We start from the raw sequence: 18,652 nt of genomic DNA, 5'->3' as shown, positions 1-18,652 counted from the left end.
GTTGGTTGTGGGATCAAGCCACTTTCATAGAGGGAAAGTGGCCCCAAATTAGAACCTTAAACTAATCGGCCCACCATTAGATAGATTCGACTAGCATAAGACACATATTTCTAACTAAACCAGTCCACAATCAAAACTAGCATGAAACATCTAGACTCAATTAAACTAAGAGGCCCACGATTGGATTGAACTAGCATATAACATGCTTACAATCACAAATTTCACCCAAGGTTAATCATTTAAAGGGTTTGGATAAATGCCTATTTGGGTTAAAGGGTTTAGATAGGGTGAAAGGGGAAGGCGCCAATTTCTAAAGTTGCATTTTTGGGGAAAAAATCCCCCCAAAATCTAATCCTCGTCGACCTTCAAACGGCTCCTTCATGGAACAGAGCACGCCAACGCCGTTGTTAGTACTTGCAGCCTGCACCTTGCTTTCTACCTGTTTGCAGTGATTTCGTCCTTCCCTAGCCTATGCTTTAGCAGCTGCAACCCGCGCGATTGATCCTGCTGCAGGAGCTGCACCATATCAGCAGCTAGCGCCTCGATCGCAGTACTATATATGTTTATATCTTGCAATTGATCTGCAATCGCGCGCCGGCCAGCAGCTCTGTCGATCAATTGCAGACTATCTGGTGCTGTGTTTTTTGCCAGCAGCTGTACTACGTACGTCGCGCCCTAGCTAGGCCAGTTCCATTCGATTCGCCCTGCAGCTGCAGTTGTACTACGCATGCGCATCGTGCCCTAGGCCAGCAGCTCCAGTCACCATGCAGCTGCATGCAATAAAAGGCCCGTCTAGCGATCTGTAGCTATTGTACTAGCTGCGCATGTGCAGTAAATCATTGTTAAAGGCTAGGGGATCCGGAATTCGAAGCACCTCGAGATCTAGAGCCCGTTGCCCATGACTCTGTGACCAGCTGCAGCTCCCAAGAGGATCGATTGCGACAAGAGTACTTGGAGGATCGAGCTCGAGGCAGTAGGGTACTGTGCATTCGCAGGTCAACTCGCAGTCATCTCACCATGGGCAACAATTCCCAGGTACTAATTCCATCCACTTACCAAGGAGTGTTCCAGCATTAACCCCCATTTTCTATCCTAGAGTAACCCTATCTCTTCATGCAACAAATCGTGTCAAAATTGTTGCCGTAAATTTGTATATGCCTAGCATGCATGGTTTGCCTATGTTTATGCTTCTATATTTATATAATATGCTTGTACATTTTTACTCTTCTATATTTATATGCCTACTTTATGCTTTATGCCTATTTGCCTATGCTTCTATATGTCTATATGCTTTATGTGAATGCCTATTTGCCATGCCTATTAAGTTTATGCTTTATGTGAATGCCTATTTGCCTATGCTTCTATATGCTTCTATATCTTTGCTTTATGTTTCTATATTTCTATAGGCTTCTATATATTTATGTTTCTATTTAATGAATGCCATTGCGTGCCTTGCTTTATGCTTGCCTATTAATGCCTTATGCTTCTATGCGTGCCTATGCCTATACTTCTACACTTGCCTATGCTTGCCTATGTTCCTATATGTGCTACTCTGTGCTTGCTTATGTCTCTACATGCTTTATGTGAATGCTAGTACATGCTTTATGTGAATGCTAGTATATGCTTTATGTGAATGCCTATTAAGTTTATGCTTTATGTGAATGCGTATTTCTATGCTTTATGTGAATGCTTATTTGCCTATGCTTCTTTAATCTATGCTTCTATGCCTATTTAATGAATGCTTTATGTGAATGTCTATGTCTATGCATCTACGTTTATGTATGCCTATGTCTATGCTTCTATATGTCTATATGCCTATGTGAATGCCTATATGCCTAATTCTATATGCATGTTTTATGCTTTATGCTTTATGGATCTACTCTTTAAATGTTTATGGATGCCTTCTTTACGCTTAATGCCTATCGCTATGCTTTATGTGAATGCCTATTAAGTTTATGCTTTAAGTAAATGCCTATTTCTATGCTTTATGTGAATGCCTACCTGCTTCTATGTCTATATGCTTTAGTCTATGCTTCTATGTCTATATGCTTTAGTCTATGCTTCTATGTCTATATGCCTATTAGTCTATGCTTCTATGCCTATTAAGTTTATGCTTTATGTGAATGCTTTTATGCCTACCTGCTTCAATGTCTATATGCTTTAGTCTATGCTCCTATGTCTATATGCTTTAGTCTATGCCTAATTCTATATGCATGTTTTATGCTTTATGCTTTATGGATCTACTTTAGTCTATATGCCTAATTCTATATGCTTTAGTCTATGCCTAATTCTATATGCATGTTTTATGCTTTATGCTTTATGGATCTACTTTAGTCTATATGCCTAATTCTATATGCTTTAGTCTATGCCTAATTCTATATGCATGTTTTATGCTTTATGCTTTATGGATCTACTTTTTAAATGTTCCTATCGCTATGCTTTATGTGAATGCCTATTAAGTTTATGCTTTATGTGAATGCCTATTTGCCTATGCTTCTTTAGTCCATGCTTCTATATGTCTATATGCCTATGTGAATGCCTATTAGTCTATGCTTCTATATGTCTATATGCCTATGTGAATGCCTATATGCCTAATTCTATATGCATGTTTTATGCTTTATGCTCTATGGATCTACTCTTTAAATGTTTATGGATGCCTTCTTTATGCTTAATGCCTATCGCTATGCTTTATGTGAATGCCTATTAAGTTTATGCTTTAAGTGAATGCCTATTTCTATGCTTTATGTGAATGCCTACCTGCTTCTATGTCTATATGCTTTAGTCTATGCTTCTATGTCTATATGCCTATTAGTCTATGTCTATATGCTTTAGTCTATGCTTTTATGTCTATATGCCTATTAGTCTATGCTTCTTTAGTCTATGCTTCTATGCCTATTAAGTTTATGCTTTATGTGAATGCTTTTATGCCTACCTGCTTCTATGTCTATATGCTTTAGTCTATGCTCCTATGTCTATATGCTTGAGTCTATGCCTAATTCTATGCCTAATTCTATATGCATGTTTTATGCTTTATGCTTTATGGATCTACTTTAGTCTATATGCCTAATTCTATATGCTTTAGTCTATGCCTAATTCTATATGCATGTTTTATGCTTTATGCTTTATGGATCTACTTTAGGCTATATGCCTAATTCTATATGCTTTAGTCTATGCCCGATTCTATATGCATGTTTTATGCTTTATGCTTTATGGATCTACTTTAGGCTATATGCCTAATTCTATATGCTTTAGTCTATGCCTAATTCTATATGCATGTTTTATGCTTTATGCTTTATGGATCTACTTTTTAAATGTTTATGGATGCCTTCTTTATGCTTAATGCCTATCGCTATGCTTTATGTGAATGCCTATTAAGTTTATGCTTTATGTGAATGCCTATTTCTATGCTTTATGTGAATGCCTATATGCCTATGCTTCTTTAGTCGATGCTTCTATATCTATATGCCTATTAGTCTATGCTTCTTTAGTCTATGCCTATGCTTCTATGTCTATATGCCTATGTGAATGCTTATATGCCTAATTCTATATGCATGTTTTATAGAAAATGCTTTATGGATCTACTCTTTAAATGTTTATGGATGCTGCCTTTGCCGTTGATGAATGCCTAGGTTTATGCTTGCCTATGTTTCTACATGCTTCTATGCTATTTATGCTATAGTCTATGCCTTTGTTTCTATTGGTGTTTCTATAGTCTATGCTTTCTATGTTTCATTGGGTTTATGCCTTGTCTATATGGTATGGCAATATTTCTTTTATTTGCTTATGGTATGGTAGTTTCATTTTTATGTTATGATATGCTATGCACTTATGATATGCTAGACACGTATCTATGGTCCTATGTGTGGGAGCTAAGTACCAGAAGTGACAAAATCTCATGGGTATAGTCCTTCTTTCTCCATGGAGTCGTTGCTAGGGTGTGCATTTGCATGGCCTACAACGGCTTACCTACAGTTTTACCATGGGTGAGGCTGCTTTGATGATATCTGTTGGGAGGCCGTCTATACGACTGGCACTAGTTGCCCATACTTAGGACCCTACTATGTGTTTTTATTTTAAATGTGTTTATACATGTTTATAAATGCTATGTCTCTATGCTTGTGATGGACTTTGTTGAGCTTATGTAAGTGTTTGTTCTCTAGGGTGTTTTATTCATGATTTCATGTGCCTTATTCCAGATGGCAACAGATGATAGCCTACGGAGATGTAGATGCAATTATAGGTGTAGGCATTCGCCTCTTGGCTATCAAGATGTGAGCCGGAGGACGTATTATGTGCATTTGCAACAAGACTCCATTAAAAACTTACACATATCAATTTTGAGGAATGTGAATGAGGAGAACTCTATTGACAATGATACTACAGTGAATGAAGAACTCATTGAATCATCTAATCGACGGAGGCGGGTATGGTGTAGATGTGAAACTTATTGCCATGGTGGCCACTTGGTCGCTCCATCAACTTATGCAAGGCATATGCAAGTCGATGAGCGATTTGAAACTATTGCAGAAAATCTTGGTTTGCATGCTCCACACTTTAGCTCTTGTGGACCTAAAGAAGAGGACAACAATGAGCCTATGAATCAGATGGAAGGAAACAATGAATTTACTGATATGCATGAACAGGATAGGTTGGATGATGAAGAGGATAACATGGATGCTTTAGGAGAGGATAGCCATTTATCTCTCGCTGATAAAATAATACAAAGATTGATTGAGTTGCAAGCTCTTTGGGATGGACATCAAGCTTCAGTGGAGTTTCAAGATAGTATGCTTAAAATTCTATTTGGAGATATGGGTGGTCCTAGGTCGACAACACATGAAGGCGCAAAAAGATCGAGTTTGAGTAAACTATTGGTCCAACTTCTAGAAACATGGGATGGAAGTCTAAATGGAATAACTGTTCCCACATGTTGGGAGCAATCAACTACTATGTTGACAAGGCTTGGAATGGTTGAATCAAAGAGATATAGAATATGTCAAGGAAAAGAGGATTCCATACATGCTCCAATACTCTATCTACCAAGCAAAGAGGACGCTTATAGTGGTAACATTGTTGAATGCCAATGCAATAGAAATGTCACTAGAAAGAGAAAATTAAAGCGCGATTGTTTAACATGTTGTGAGAAGTGTGAGAAATGTGCAGTGCCTAGAAAGGAAATGTTATGTTTTGACTACATTTCGATCAGTGAACAATTGAAACTACTTACTAAAAGTAGATCTTTATGCCACGAATTATTGGAAATGTGGCAAAATAAAGACAAATGGTTGGTATCAAACAATTCTAATGAAAATATTAGAATTGATGAGTTCTGGGATGGCAGTAAATGTAAAAGTGGATCCAGAATCGGAGTTTGAGTTGCCATTGGTATGTGAGAAGGGGTATTGCAAACAAGCTTATACAGCATGGCCATCTTCACTTAAATCGGAAGCACTTTTGGAGGGTTGGAAAGAACGTGAGAAAATTTACAAATTTGTTTGCAAGGCTTGTCGAGATTTGATACAAGGTCCACAAAGACTCTGTAAGGTAAATTTTTTACATATATACTATAAATGGTCTCTAATTAATTTATGTTAGAGAATTCCACGTAATGTTGTACTCTAAATGTGTCTTTGTTTACATATACAGGGAGATCCACGCAATTTTGCTCTCTTATTGCACTGGGATGGGTATCAGACATCAAGAACAACCCAGAAGAATTGTGGTGTCGTTGAGATAAAGGTTCTCAATTGTGGAAAGAAGTCCATAATTGGAGCAATACCAGTCTTGTTCATTCCATTTAGTTGCAAAAAAATTATAGGAAGCTCAAGCAAACTCTTTCATGTTTTTATGAAACCTTTGATAGATGAATTAGAAAGTTTGTTCATAGATGGAATTGATATAGATTTCAATTATCCAATGCCTTTAATTTTTGGGCGTGATAGCTCTTTTTCCCAAACCTTCAAAGCACGTGCTATACTTATGATGGTGACTGGTGACCATCCAGCTCAATGTAAGATTGGAGCTTTTAAAGATGGTGACCAAGCTTTTTTTGTCATAGGGACAAACCTATAGCTACTTTAGAATATGAAGGATCAAGTCGATACCTTTATGACCAAAATAGATTCCAATTCAGATATGCTCCAGCGAAGAGGTCCACAAAAGATATGTTGAGAGACTTACTTCTTGTAGAGCGAGCAAGCACTCAAACGCAACGTGAAGACATTCTTAAAGAGGCTGGTCTTTCAAGTAGATCATGACTATGGAGATTATATGATCTTTATGGGTTCAACTTATCTCTTGATCTTGTGTACGATTGTATGCACATACTAGCATTGAATATGTCTTCAAAGTACATGAGTTCTTTAATGAGAGATATCGACAATAGAGTGAAGAAAGAAATCAATGAAGCAACTCATAGAATGACATTGGCCACACCTTATTCCATCCAATATGGTCGATGGCCAAGGTTTCCTAGCAAGTATTTTGAGAGTTACAAGGCAGAGGAACCACAAAAGTTCGTACAATGGTGTCTTCCTTATGTCTTGAGTGAGGTCCAAAGTATTCCTAAGAAATTCTATGATTTGGGTCTCTTGATCATAGATATTGCTCATGCCTTTTATAACTATACTAGAAGTAATGGCTGGTCTCAAGAAGACATAAATACTCTAAGGGTATTGCTTGCTTCTTGGAGAGTAAGATCAGAAGAGTGGATTGGAAGAAACTCAACTCCATTAGAGCATGTTGCAGGTTTCGGAGAATTTCTTGATGATATTTTGCGACATGGCAACCACGATGGGTTTTGGTGCTACATATATGAGCGTATGGTCTCAACATATGCTAGCATTAAAACAAACAATAAGGACAATGAGATCTCATATGCAAACTATCATCGAAGGAGATTTTTCACATGGACCTTTCTACATATTCAAGAAGATGCTGATAGGTTGTTTCCTCATCAAAGGATGTTGAAAGAGTTTCATGGAGTTCTTTCAGTCCCAGATGGATATTTAGTGGACAAACATGCATGTTATGACTGTCCTCAATGGCATTCATTAGGATTGATACATGTATCATCCATTGGAAAAGCGAAACATTCATGGAGTTTAGCTACATTGCATGAAAAAGACTATCCTTGCCAAAGAGTCATTGGCCAAAAGGGTATTGTAATAGCAAGAAAGAAGCCAAAAGTTAGATACGCAACAAGTGAGGAAAGAAGGTATGTAGAACAAAATCTTCAATTCGAGAATATAAGAAAATTATGTTTAAGGGTGAGGTTTATAAGATTGAAGATAAGGTTATCGTAAAGTCTGAAGAGGATGCAACATTAGTCTCTAGTGTGGGACACTGGAAAGCGTGTATAGCATCGTTTTTTTCCTTTCAGCATAATGGTGACATGCAACTATTCTTTGGAGCACACTACTATAGGCAACGCATTGTTGTTGAAAGAGGATATGAAAGATTAGATGTTGATGGCACCACTGGCATGAGTGTCCTACAAAATGCATATTTGCCATACACCTGGAATTGTATAAGGCCAATTAGTTCTTTATTGCATAAGTTTATTCCTCTACAGCATGGAGGTGGTATCATTGCATATGAGACAAAAGATTTAGGATTGAAAACACGTTTAATCCAGCCTGGTTGCATTGGATGTATTCCTCCTTGGCTAGAGGAGAATGATATTGTTTTATTAAAGTCTTATCTTGTAGATACAATATGTTCACCAAATGATCTCAAGTATGCCGTTGTCAGAGATGTGGATCACATGCTAAATCAAGTTAAAGTAGCATGGCTAAAGCTGGTTCACGTAGAGGAAAAGAAATGGAAGGTCTCGATGGAAGACAACAAATGGAAGGATTGGTGGTTTTGTGTGTCTGTCAATGAGACGTGGAAAGTTATCAAGACAAAGAACATGGTAGTTCAGGGCAAAGCCAAGAGAGTTCCTATCATGTGGCAATCTTAGGCATGTAGCTAGGATACATGAAGTTAACATCATTCAAGGAATTAGAAAACGGATTTGGTACGTATTTGTATTTGATTTCCTTTTACATCTATTTCTATTTTGTGTGTTTTTATTTCATACTAATAATAACTAAACTCTTTTATGCTTATGTTGTGCATGATCAAGATGGCTAGCAACAACATGGACATGGCGGCGCTACTAAAGAAAATGATGAGTGAAGATGCAAGTTTCCTTGGACTCATGGATTCCATGGTTAGTTCAATTAAAGGTATGTCATTTTTTTGTTGGATTTATGTTATGCATTTGGAGAAAGAAGGGGTTGAACATATACAGAAGGTGCTGCGTGGTTAATGAATGCATGGCATGTATTCACTGCATTTAGAGAAAGAACGGGCTGATTTTGTAAGCATGTATGTTATGCATTTGGAGAAAAAAGGTGGCTGAATTTATAGCATGTATGTTTTTGCCTTTGGATGTAAGGGAAGGGGTTGAATATATGGGAGAAGGGGGCTGAATATATGGGAGAAGGAGGTTGAATTTATGACATGTATGTTTATGCTTTTGGATGTAAGGGAGGGGGCTGAATTTATGCATTTGGATTTAAAGGAGAAGGCTGAATTTACGCATTTGGCTTTAAGGGAGAAGGCTGAATTTTTGGGTGAAGAGAACAGTTTTATGAATTTATGGGCTGTATTCATTGCATTTGCAGAAAGAAAGGGCTGATTTGTAAGCATGTATGTTATGCACTTGGAGAATCTAGGTGGCTGAATTTATATCATGTATGTTTTTGCCTTTGGATGTAAGGGAGGGGGCTGAATTTATGGGAGCAAGAGGCTGAATTTATGGCATGTATCTTTATGCATTTGGATGTAAGAGAGGGTGCTAAAATTTATGGGAGAAGGGGGTTTAATTTATGGCATGCATGTAGATCCATTTGGAGAATGCAAGTGGCTAACTTTATGGCACGTATGTTATGCACTTAGAGAAAGAAGGTGGTTGAATTTCTGGCATTTATGTTTTTGCATTTGGATGTAAGAGGGGGGGCTGAATTTATGGCATGTATGTTTTTGCATTTAGATATGAGAGAGGGGGCTGAATATATGGCATGTATGTTTTTTATATAGGGAAAATGCCTATGGGAGATGAATTAAAGGATGTGTCCTTCAAAGAGAACAAGGAGCGTCTCTCTTTGCAAGATAAATCTCAAGTTTCTGTTCCTCCGATCTCAGGGGCAAGTTTTACACCTACATATGATGAGGTGTTTAAACCACCCAAAATGATCTGTAGGGATAAGAACAAGCTATATGGGAAAGAGCTCCTAGAAAAGTGCTTTAGAGATCAGCATTCTCTATTGTTAGAAAACTACCGTCGTGTATGAAGGTGGTTCGAGGGAATAGAGACTGTTATAGATCTACGGCATAAAAAGGAAGAACAATAGCATATTAAAGGCATCATCCATGAGTGTCATCATGAGATAGTGCCTCTAAAGTTTAGTGGAGTTGAATATAGCTGGAGAGAGGAAGATATATACAGGTGGTGGATCTCCTCAAAGCAATCTAGCAGGAAATACTCGAAGAAGAGGACTCTTGTAAATAATGTGAGTTGGCCTTTCAATTATGTGATATTTTATAAAACTGTATATTTGTAATATAGATATGATCTAGTCAATGTATTCTATTGTGTTTCAAAGGACGAAACGAGCAAAGTTCAAAGAAATCAGGAGCTTGAAGCAACTAGTCCTTGTATTGACAAGTCTCCACATAATTCAATTTCAAAGAAGGTATGTTCAATACATTTAATGGTTCTCTAGCATGAAGTAAAAATTTGTATTTATTTGCATAATTTGTGCCACTTCTTACTTGGATTATTTAACTCTTTAGAAGTCTATTGGAGATTCTATTTCTATTAGAGAGGAATTTCATGAACAAGGATATTCAACATCTCAGGTTGTTGACGCATTTGAAAGATATGTTTTTTCAAGAAAAATTAAGAATATCGTATACCAATTGAACTAAGTTCTCATTCCTTTGGATTTCAAAATTATCTATAAGAGTTTAATAAAATTTTGTATGTCTATTTGAAACTTTTTAGAGATATATGGAGCCTCAAGCAACTACTCCTTGTATTGATGAGTCTCCACGTAATCCATTTTCAGAGAAGGTATGTTTATATTAATACCTTGAATGGTTCTCTACTTTTAGTAAAAAAGTATACTTTTTCGTGTAATTTATGTGACATCTTACTTGGATTATTTAATTCATTAGCAGTCTATTGGAAATTCAGTTTCTATTGGAGGAGAATTTTATGGACAAGGATGTCCAACATCTGAGGTTGTTGAAGCATTTCCAATAAAAGATATGTTTTTAATTTTATAAAGAATACAAAATGTTTTCTTTAATAAAATCGTATGTTCTTTTGTGTAGATAGATAAGTTCATGGCGAAGAGATTCGAAGGGTTTGAGTATTATCACTCTAATCAGGTGTGTAAGTTTCAATCATGAGTTGTCTTCTATTTTGAAAAACTATTATTAACCATTCAATTATTCACAATTCATCTATCTTGAATATTTTATGTCAGGATTCTTATGGTGAAGCGAATGCTGATATGAATGAGATGACATTTTCTAAGATGCTTCATGGTGACATCACTACAAATGAAGATAAGGTATGAATTGCCTTTATCTTTTAGATATGCTTATGATTGAAGCTATTTTCTTTGATTCAATTGTGATCAGCATCTTCTTTTTAGACAAGTTTTAATTTAATTTTGTCATATTTTTAGGATCCAATATCAAATGTGATTGATTCTACGAATGAAATGTCTAGAAAAAGTAAACGAAAGAGAAAGGTAAAAGTTTTCATTTATGCAATACCCTTTAAAAGTAAAGCAAGTACTTTGTATGCTTGTATTCTTTACATAATTCTTTCCAATGGCATTAACACTACGTGTTGTTTATCATTCATAGGTGAGTGAAAAAATGAGAGATCACTTAGAACAGAAGACCGTGCAAAGAAGTGATAAATCCCAAGGAAAGAGATGTAAGGTATTCTTATATTCAGAATTTATTTTCTATGATTTGAAGTCTTTATACCTTGATTTTAATCTCAATTTTTTATTTGAATTAGAAATTAAAAGATATTCAAGGTACAGACATGGAGGTGACTACGATTTCAAGCGAGTATAAAAGAGTATGTAACAGCCTTTTACATTAGGCTTGATTATTTAAATCATTTGCTTCGAATTTATTAATATATTTTCACTTGTTTTGTTATTATGCCCTCAAGTGGATGACATTTCAGAGGAAAATATGGAGACGATACTTTTGAAATACATGGGAGTCCACACAATTCATGATATGTACTTTTCCTTAAAAAGTACATATGTAAAGCTTAAAAAGATGGAGAGTAGCTTCAAACAGTACTCTACAGACATCAAGAAACTAGCCAGTAACATTATGATAAGGGACATTGTGCATTGGCTTATTGAAAGTCAAAAAGTTAGATTCATGGAAAATCTGATGTGTTTAGTTTAGAAGATATAGAGATTTTGATATGACATTTAGCTTGATTCAAATAAGTCTTCAAAGATGTTATGTAGAGCTCTTTTAGCTCTCTTTGGTTGTCTTATATTTTTTATAGTAGAAGTTTTTTGCTTTTTCTTACATCAAGGGCTGTCGGCCAGGGCCGTCGCAAGCACGTTCGAGGAGATTGTTGGCCATGGGAGGTACACTAGCAAGACCATTTGCAGCAAGATATACAGAACATGGTCGTGCATGGCTGCCCCCTCGACAAAAAAACAGATAAGCTTTGCTCTACTGGCCTTGATACAAGGCAAGGTATTACGCTATAGGCCTGCACAGGCAGTAAAAGGAAGCGCACTTCCCCAACAGTTAGAACAACCAAAATGCAAAACAAATACATGGCCAAAGTTAGAGACACCCTGAGCTTCGAGTGCACAGGTTGTAGTTGCCTTGCGTTCAAGACAAAGATGAAGCTCACAAAGGACATCCACAAAGATGATAGGATATGTGGATGCATCACATCAAAAAAATGCAAGAGGAAGTGGCAAGTGCAAGGTTGCCAATGCCCGGGAATGAAAAAAGGCGAGGAGGCTAAAGACAATGGAATTGACACGCTTGTGCATGGCATCTACACAGCATAGCAAGTGGTGGATTACGAAGACAAGACCTTGAATGTCGCTCCGTCAAAAGGGTTTTCACCACTAGGGCTTCTATATGACAAGCATTGTGAGGAGCTAGGGTTCCCTACCCTTTTCTATGGGCAAAAGAGAGGTACAAAAACAACAAGGACATACCAACTAGACATTATCAAGTGGGAGCTTAGGCATAGCAACCGACGGTTTGCTCTATGCATTAACTTATTCTTTAAAACCTTAAAACCATGAAAGTCCTTGTCTAGCAAATAGTATCCTCAAGCTGGGTCAGAATGCGCAAAGGACAACTTCAAGGAATGCCGTTAAAAGTGCAGGTCACTAGTCGATACAAACATAGAGCAACTCCTGCAATAAAAAATAGGCTACCGGGACTTTGTTTACTTGCACATGTCGGCCGATTACAAGAGATGGTTGAAACAAAACGTCTTCGCAATGCTCAGGCAACTGGGGCCGACATTCTTTGTGACATTCTCTGTTGCAAAGAAATGTTGGGAGCCACTAGCTACCTACTTGCGAAAGCTACATGAAATCACGGAGAATGCAGGTTGCACGGAAACCACGGATGACCTTCAAAAGATGGTGGGGTCAAGCCCAATGACGACCACACAATACTACGTACGTACATAAATTTCGAGCCATGAAGACTTTGCTAAGGCAAGACAACAACATACTTGGCCCCATAGACGATTTTTTTTTTGTAATAGAATTCTAGAATAGAGGAAGCCAACACGACCACGGTCTTATATGGGGAAGGGGTGTACCAGTCTCTACAATGGTGTCAATGCAGAGGCCATCACGAAATTTGTGGATAAACACATATCCACAAACTTCATTGAACTACCATTGCACTTAAGAGATGTTGAAACACATAGGCACAGAAAGACGCGTTCTAAAACCAAAAAGAAATGCCGATTTGGCCTCCCTCGTGTACCTCTTGGGGAGACAACTGTGCTACTACCACTGCAAAGCAAGGAGCGCATAGGTGAGCATAGGCAAAACTCAAAGAAGGTTTATGCAACACTAGAAAACCCCAAAATGCAATCACTCAGCAACACTGATTTTTTGGCAAAGATAGGAATGATAGAGGACGATTACATGCTGGCGCTGCGAAGCAGTATATCAGAATCCTCCTTGTTCCTACAACAACCAAAAGACATATACACGAACAACTTTAATCCCACGATCTCGACATTGTGCGAGGCAAACACAAATGTGCAATTCGTAATGAACCCACATGGGGCAACCTCTTACTGTACATCCTACATAACAAAGATTGACAAAGAGACAAGCAACACAGTCAAGGAGGCAATCAAGCACAACATCCAGAACAATTTGCCAGCAAATGAACGCATACAGAAAGTTGGGAATACCATACTCAACACGCAACATATCAGTGCTCAACAAGCCGTTTACTTATGCCTCTCAATGCCGCTCACAAGTGCCATGATAGAATTCATCTACATAAACACAAGTGCAGTAGAAGAGCGCACACTCTTGTTGAAAAGATGGTCCCAACTGGAGAGGCTGGAGCCCAACAACATAGATGTTTTCTTTGATGACATCATCACCAAGTACATCAAGCGGGCAGAGGCCTCGAAAAACAAGTGCCTTGCGACGTTTGCAAGCGAATTCGACACGGGCGGAGGGCGAGAGAGGAGAAGGAAGTGCAACAAGATAATACGGTTCAACAACTGCAACAAAAACACAGAACTAGAGGAACACTACAGAGAGAAATGTCTTCTTTCTCTGCCATTCAAAAAGAACGAGCATACTTTAAACAGCACGCACCCAACATGGCACGACATGCATGCTACTTGCAGTGGGATAATATGAGACTCGTGGGTGTTTTCCCAATAGCTAGTGGGACCCTCGTTGCTAGGGACTTGTTGGACAACAAAAATACTCTCCTACGAGCTTAAAGAACCAATGAGACAAAACAATGGCCCTTAAGGTCCTTGAAATGTTAAACAAAATATGCACTGGTCAGCAGACAAAAGAGGAGCTCACAGAGCCCAATAGGATGTACATTCGGCCAATACCAAACAAGCGTGATACACCACATCTTTTCTACACCAACGTAGCCAAGGACGAGCATAACAGCCTAATCTTTCAAACATTCGAAGGAGAACCGCACGTTCTTACAGCAATCGACCACCACAAGCACAGAACATGCAGCAAGAGGATTAAAGTACCAACAGACCCAAGAAAAACATTTGGGTTGCACGAAATAATAAGATTGAAGCACGAAATGATTGTGGAAATATGTTTCGAAAACTTTGACATCGAGGACAACATAGTAAATGGAGCAGATGGGGTGTTCGAAGCATCGAACACGGAAAGCAGACAACCAATAGCTTGGATTAAACTATCCGACAAGATAGCGGGAGTGAAAGCACATGCGTAAATTAGGAATACAAGGTTCGACCATGCACATAATTCATGGACACCTATATTGCAAATAACAAGGGAATTCCAGATACCAGAACATAGTTCCCAATACAACTAGCCTCTGCACATACCATGCACTGATCTCAAGGACTAATAATGGACAAGCTACCTTTTGATCCTGCAAGCATTAAAACACATGGCCTTGGTTTTACACAACTTTATCAAGGGTGAGGGACCCTGCATAATTGCACCTCCTCTCGCCTATACAGCAAGCAAATATAAAAGTGGACCCTAGAGTGCTGTAAGAAATCACATGTCTACAAAAAGATTGCCGGTGGGAACTTGAGGACACAAACCAATGGAGCGAGGATGCAGCAAATGACACCCTTGTTAGCCTAAACACAAGGGGGTTCAGCAGCCACAAAGAAGAAATCCAGTGGTGCCCTTCCTTGATAAATGCAGCAATAGTGTGCTTGTAGGAAACACATGCAAAAGGCGAGGAAGAGGTGGGGTTGCCAAATATGAAACACGTGGCAACATCAGAGGGACAGGGACTCGCAACATACTACAATGCAAACTTTGATCTTTGATACGAGGAAAAATTGTACGAAAACGATGTAGAATGCATACCGACAATCCTTCAAACAAGGAACACCAAACATACAGCAATAAGCAATATTTACAAGGCTCCGCATTCACCACACACAAGAGACTCAGATGCACTGCAAAAAATACAAACGACAATAGCAAGTACAACAATAACGTGCACTGGGGGTGACTTCAATATTGATGACAGCAAAGACAACAACAAAAAGAGAAGCCTGCACGAATACATGTCAGCAAACAACATGGAATAACTTATCCTTGCGCCGACCACAATCCATGGAACTACTTTGGACCACATATGGACGTCAACACCATCAAAGCACCCATAGAAAGGACAAAATTTATCTATTGGTCGGACCATTCAATGACACACACAACTTTTCAATGACTATGGGCTATTACGTTGAGAGGCAGGCCACATGAACCCCATGTCCGGGCGTCTGGCCTTAAGTTAAGTTAGTGCTAGACTTTGGAATTGTAAGGAAGTTTGTCGTGCATGCGTTGTTGTCTCCGTTAGCCGAGATTACAGCACTCTGTTTTGTAGCTGAAATTATAACTCATCCATCCCAAGACGTTCTACTCCCATAGCAGTTGCTATGGATGTTCTCTATGGTCCCTCTACTTACGAGCAAGAGCCTCCTCGCCACCCAGCTCTCAAGATCAATGCCAAGGTTAGCTCCTTTCCCTTCACGAACCCTGCACTTCTTGTGAGACACCATGATCACCGATTCTCTACTTCTGGAACTCGAGGTGAGACCCCATCCTTCCAGAATGCGAGAGAAGGCTTGGACCTCCCCTATTTTTACAAATTGGAAGATTAAGAACATGACCTTCTCAATTAGCTACACCTGCTTCTGGGCCGGTTGATGCGAATGGAAGCAAATATTTTCTGGCAGAGACGTTCCTCGGTAATGTTGTCATCACTCTCGAACTTATGCGCAGTGGCTAAACCGAACCTGATATGGGTATTGGTATTCAATAGATGAAAATAAATTGACGGGAAGACGCTAACTCTATGGGGAGAGCCTGGGAGGTATCTCGTACGGTTCCTTGGAAGCAGAACCTGCGCAATTTAGCCCATTGTGGCCTAGGAAAATTGACACGAGCACCGGATCGTTTCCTATGTCTCTTGGGTGCTGGTGAACGCGCTGCAGTTGAAACGGTCTATAGTATTCTTTCTGTATCCTAGAAGGTGATGTTTTCATGATACAAAGGGGGTGGTTGTGGAAGGGTGATTCTGATTCATAACTTTGTTGGCATACACGAACATGCCACACCTAGTCATGTAAGGGGAGCGAGAACTCGTGTGAATTGATGTCTAGGAAAGTGGAAATGGCTTTTTGAGACAGAGGTACATCCATCACAACTCAGAGATCTAATTTCAGACAAATGGAATGTGGACTAAGAGCACTAAGAGATGCCTTGATTTATGAAAAATAAAAAATTTTGTCACATCTCGCGAGTGAGAACTTTGTCTGTTTTATTGTCTAGGAAATATGAAATGGGTCTATGAGGCACATCGAAATGTGCATTACATTAGGCCTATTAGCATTGCTATTAGTTTATTCTGCGAAGGGGAAATGTCGTTCAAGAAAAACTTAGGATTTACCATTGTGTTCAATTGAGTATTCTAGTCGATATTCAATTAGAGAAAGCGTTTTGGAGAAAAGACCAATCTATCAGTCTGTTTACGTCCTTGGAAGATGGTGGATTTTATCGGTAAAATCAGCTTACAGTCGGACGTAAAATTGGCAGGGCTCCTTCTTTAGGAAATATTTATAAAATGTGCAAAGTTTGTGGACTGCCAAACTCCAAGTTTTAACAGAGTACTGACTTTGAGTCCCGTAAATCTAGGACTTCAATCTAATACTAAGTTAACCACTCTACAGAACCAGAATCTAACAGAGCCTTCAATTTGAGGTTTTTTTCTCCTGCCCTCAAGAACCTTGCCAAACAACTTTAACCATTGGTTTTATGCCGTTACTGAGAACCACACTAACGGTAACCTACCAAGGTCTTCACACCTAAATACATGCATGTATATAAATCCTTCTATGATCACGTTAAAGGCTCTACTCTATTGATTTGTCTTGGGCCAACACCTACCCATCGAGTGCAGATCTTCCATGGAGAAACAAGTCAAAGGTGTCCTCAATTTCTAGTTCAATGCTCTTCCAGGTCCGGTTCCATACAAGCAAACCATCCTACAGGTTCTACTTGTGCGGCACCAACCACTGATGGTACCAGAGTTCTTGATCATGAACATGTGAGTGTCCTCGTGCACTCTAGGACCCAGGTACCATTAACTCGTTCAACCATGAAGTCACCATCTCATTGACTCTGCAAATGTCGAGGCCATCATCTATCACCATCTAGTCCTTCCAGCATCATACAATTGGGCCTCGTGATCACCTCCACTGATCAATAACTCAATCCTATCAAAGTCTTTGTCCTTGTTCTCAAAGGCACTTTTGCAACATGTGCCGAAAGCCGCTACAATGAGAAATCCCCCTCTGTATTTACGGAATGCTATTATCCTCATTCATCAACCAACTGAGATTCCTGTACAAATAACCACCCCAAAGCAATCTACTCAGTTCTCCAATAAAGTGTATCAAAATACATACCTAGAAACTCTGCTTGTTAGAAATGACCCAACAGCGGGTGCACACAGCAGAAGACTTATAGTAATGCCGAGGAGCTCACATAGTGTGCGTGTGGGTGTGGAATCACAAACTTCTTCAACTTATGTGTGCGTCACATAGATGTGCAGACTCATCAATAGACAATGAACCAGCCAGATAGAGAAACCACCAAAATATATATTTCCGTCCAAAACTATGGACACATTACAAAAGAGATAGATCCAGAGTCCCACCAATGGTGTGGTCCTTTGATCTAACCAAAAGGTCCTTCTCCTATCTGCCGGCTATCTCTAGACTCGAATCCGCGTTCTCCACCTCGAGCGTCTGTAGACTTTCCGTCCAGTGTGTTCTTCTCCACCTTACTGCCTGTGAATCAGCCTAGGTGGGCAGCCCCTAGAGCTAAGTCTGCAGCACCTGTTGCACTCTCTCACCTCCTGTAGATAGGCCCAGAGAGTAGGCTTCTTGCTGCTCCTTTCTGCCCTGGAACTGCTGGCTGCTGGATATGAAATGAGGCCACAAGCCTCTCCTTTTATAGGCCCTAAGGCCTGCTGAGAAAACCCGATCAGTCTGTCCCAATCTGGGCCGACTGGACAGACCAGGTTGGCTGGCCCAACCGACCTGGTTGGCTCAGCCCAACCAGCCCTTTAAGGGCTCACAAAACTAGGCCTTTATGGCCATACTTTTAGGGCTTTTGGCCCTCCAATCAAGGCAAGGGCCCAGCCCCTAGGTCAGCCCTATATAAGGCCTGGTTGGCTGCCTCAAAGCAGCCCAACCAGCCTCTCTCCTGGCCGACCCATGTGCTGGTCTGTCCCGCCTCTGCTGCGCCACTCGTATGCAGCGCCGTACTGTTCCGTACATTGCTGATGTCATCGCGCC

General features: G+C 39.4%; 1 protein-coding gene across 1 annotated transcript in view; it reads left to right on the top strand.

Annotated features, from left to right (window-relative positions):
* Nucleotides 1–15,595: 15,595 nt before the first annotated feature.
* The window catches only part of SOX (sulfite oxidase), a 44,243-nt gene continuing 41,186 nt past the window's right edge, over nucleotides 15,596–18,652 (top strand). The window contains exon 1 of the mRNA XM_087387174.1: nucleotides 15,596–15,802. Within this exon, the coding sequence (XP_087243300.1) occupies nucleotides 15,728–15,802 (75 nt within the window). The 5' untranslated portion in view covers nucleotides 15,596–15,727. The remainder of the gene's footprint in view (nucleotides 15,803–18,652) is intronic.

Source organism: Dipteris shenzhenensis, chromosome 16 (assembly GCF_047967505.1).
Source record: "Dipteris shenzhenensis isolate YYH24624 ecotype China chromosome 16, Dip_SZ_1.0, whole genome shotgun sequence".
Lineage (NCBI taxonomy): Eukaryota > Viridiplantae > Streptophyta > Polypodiopsida > Gleicheniales > Dipteridaceae > Dipteris > Dipteris shenzhenensis.
Note: the sequence above shows the minus strand (reverse complement) of the source record. Positions and strands in the feature narration are given on the sequence as shown.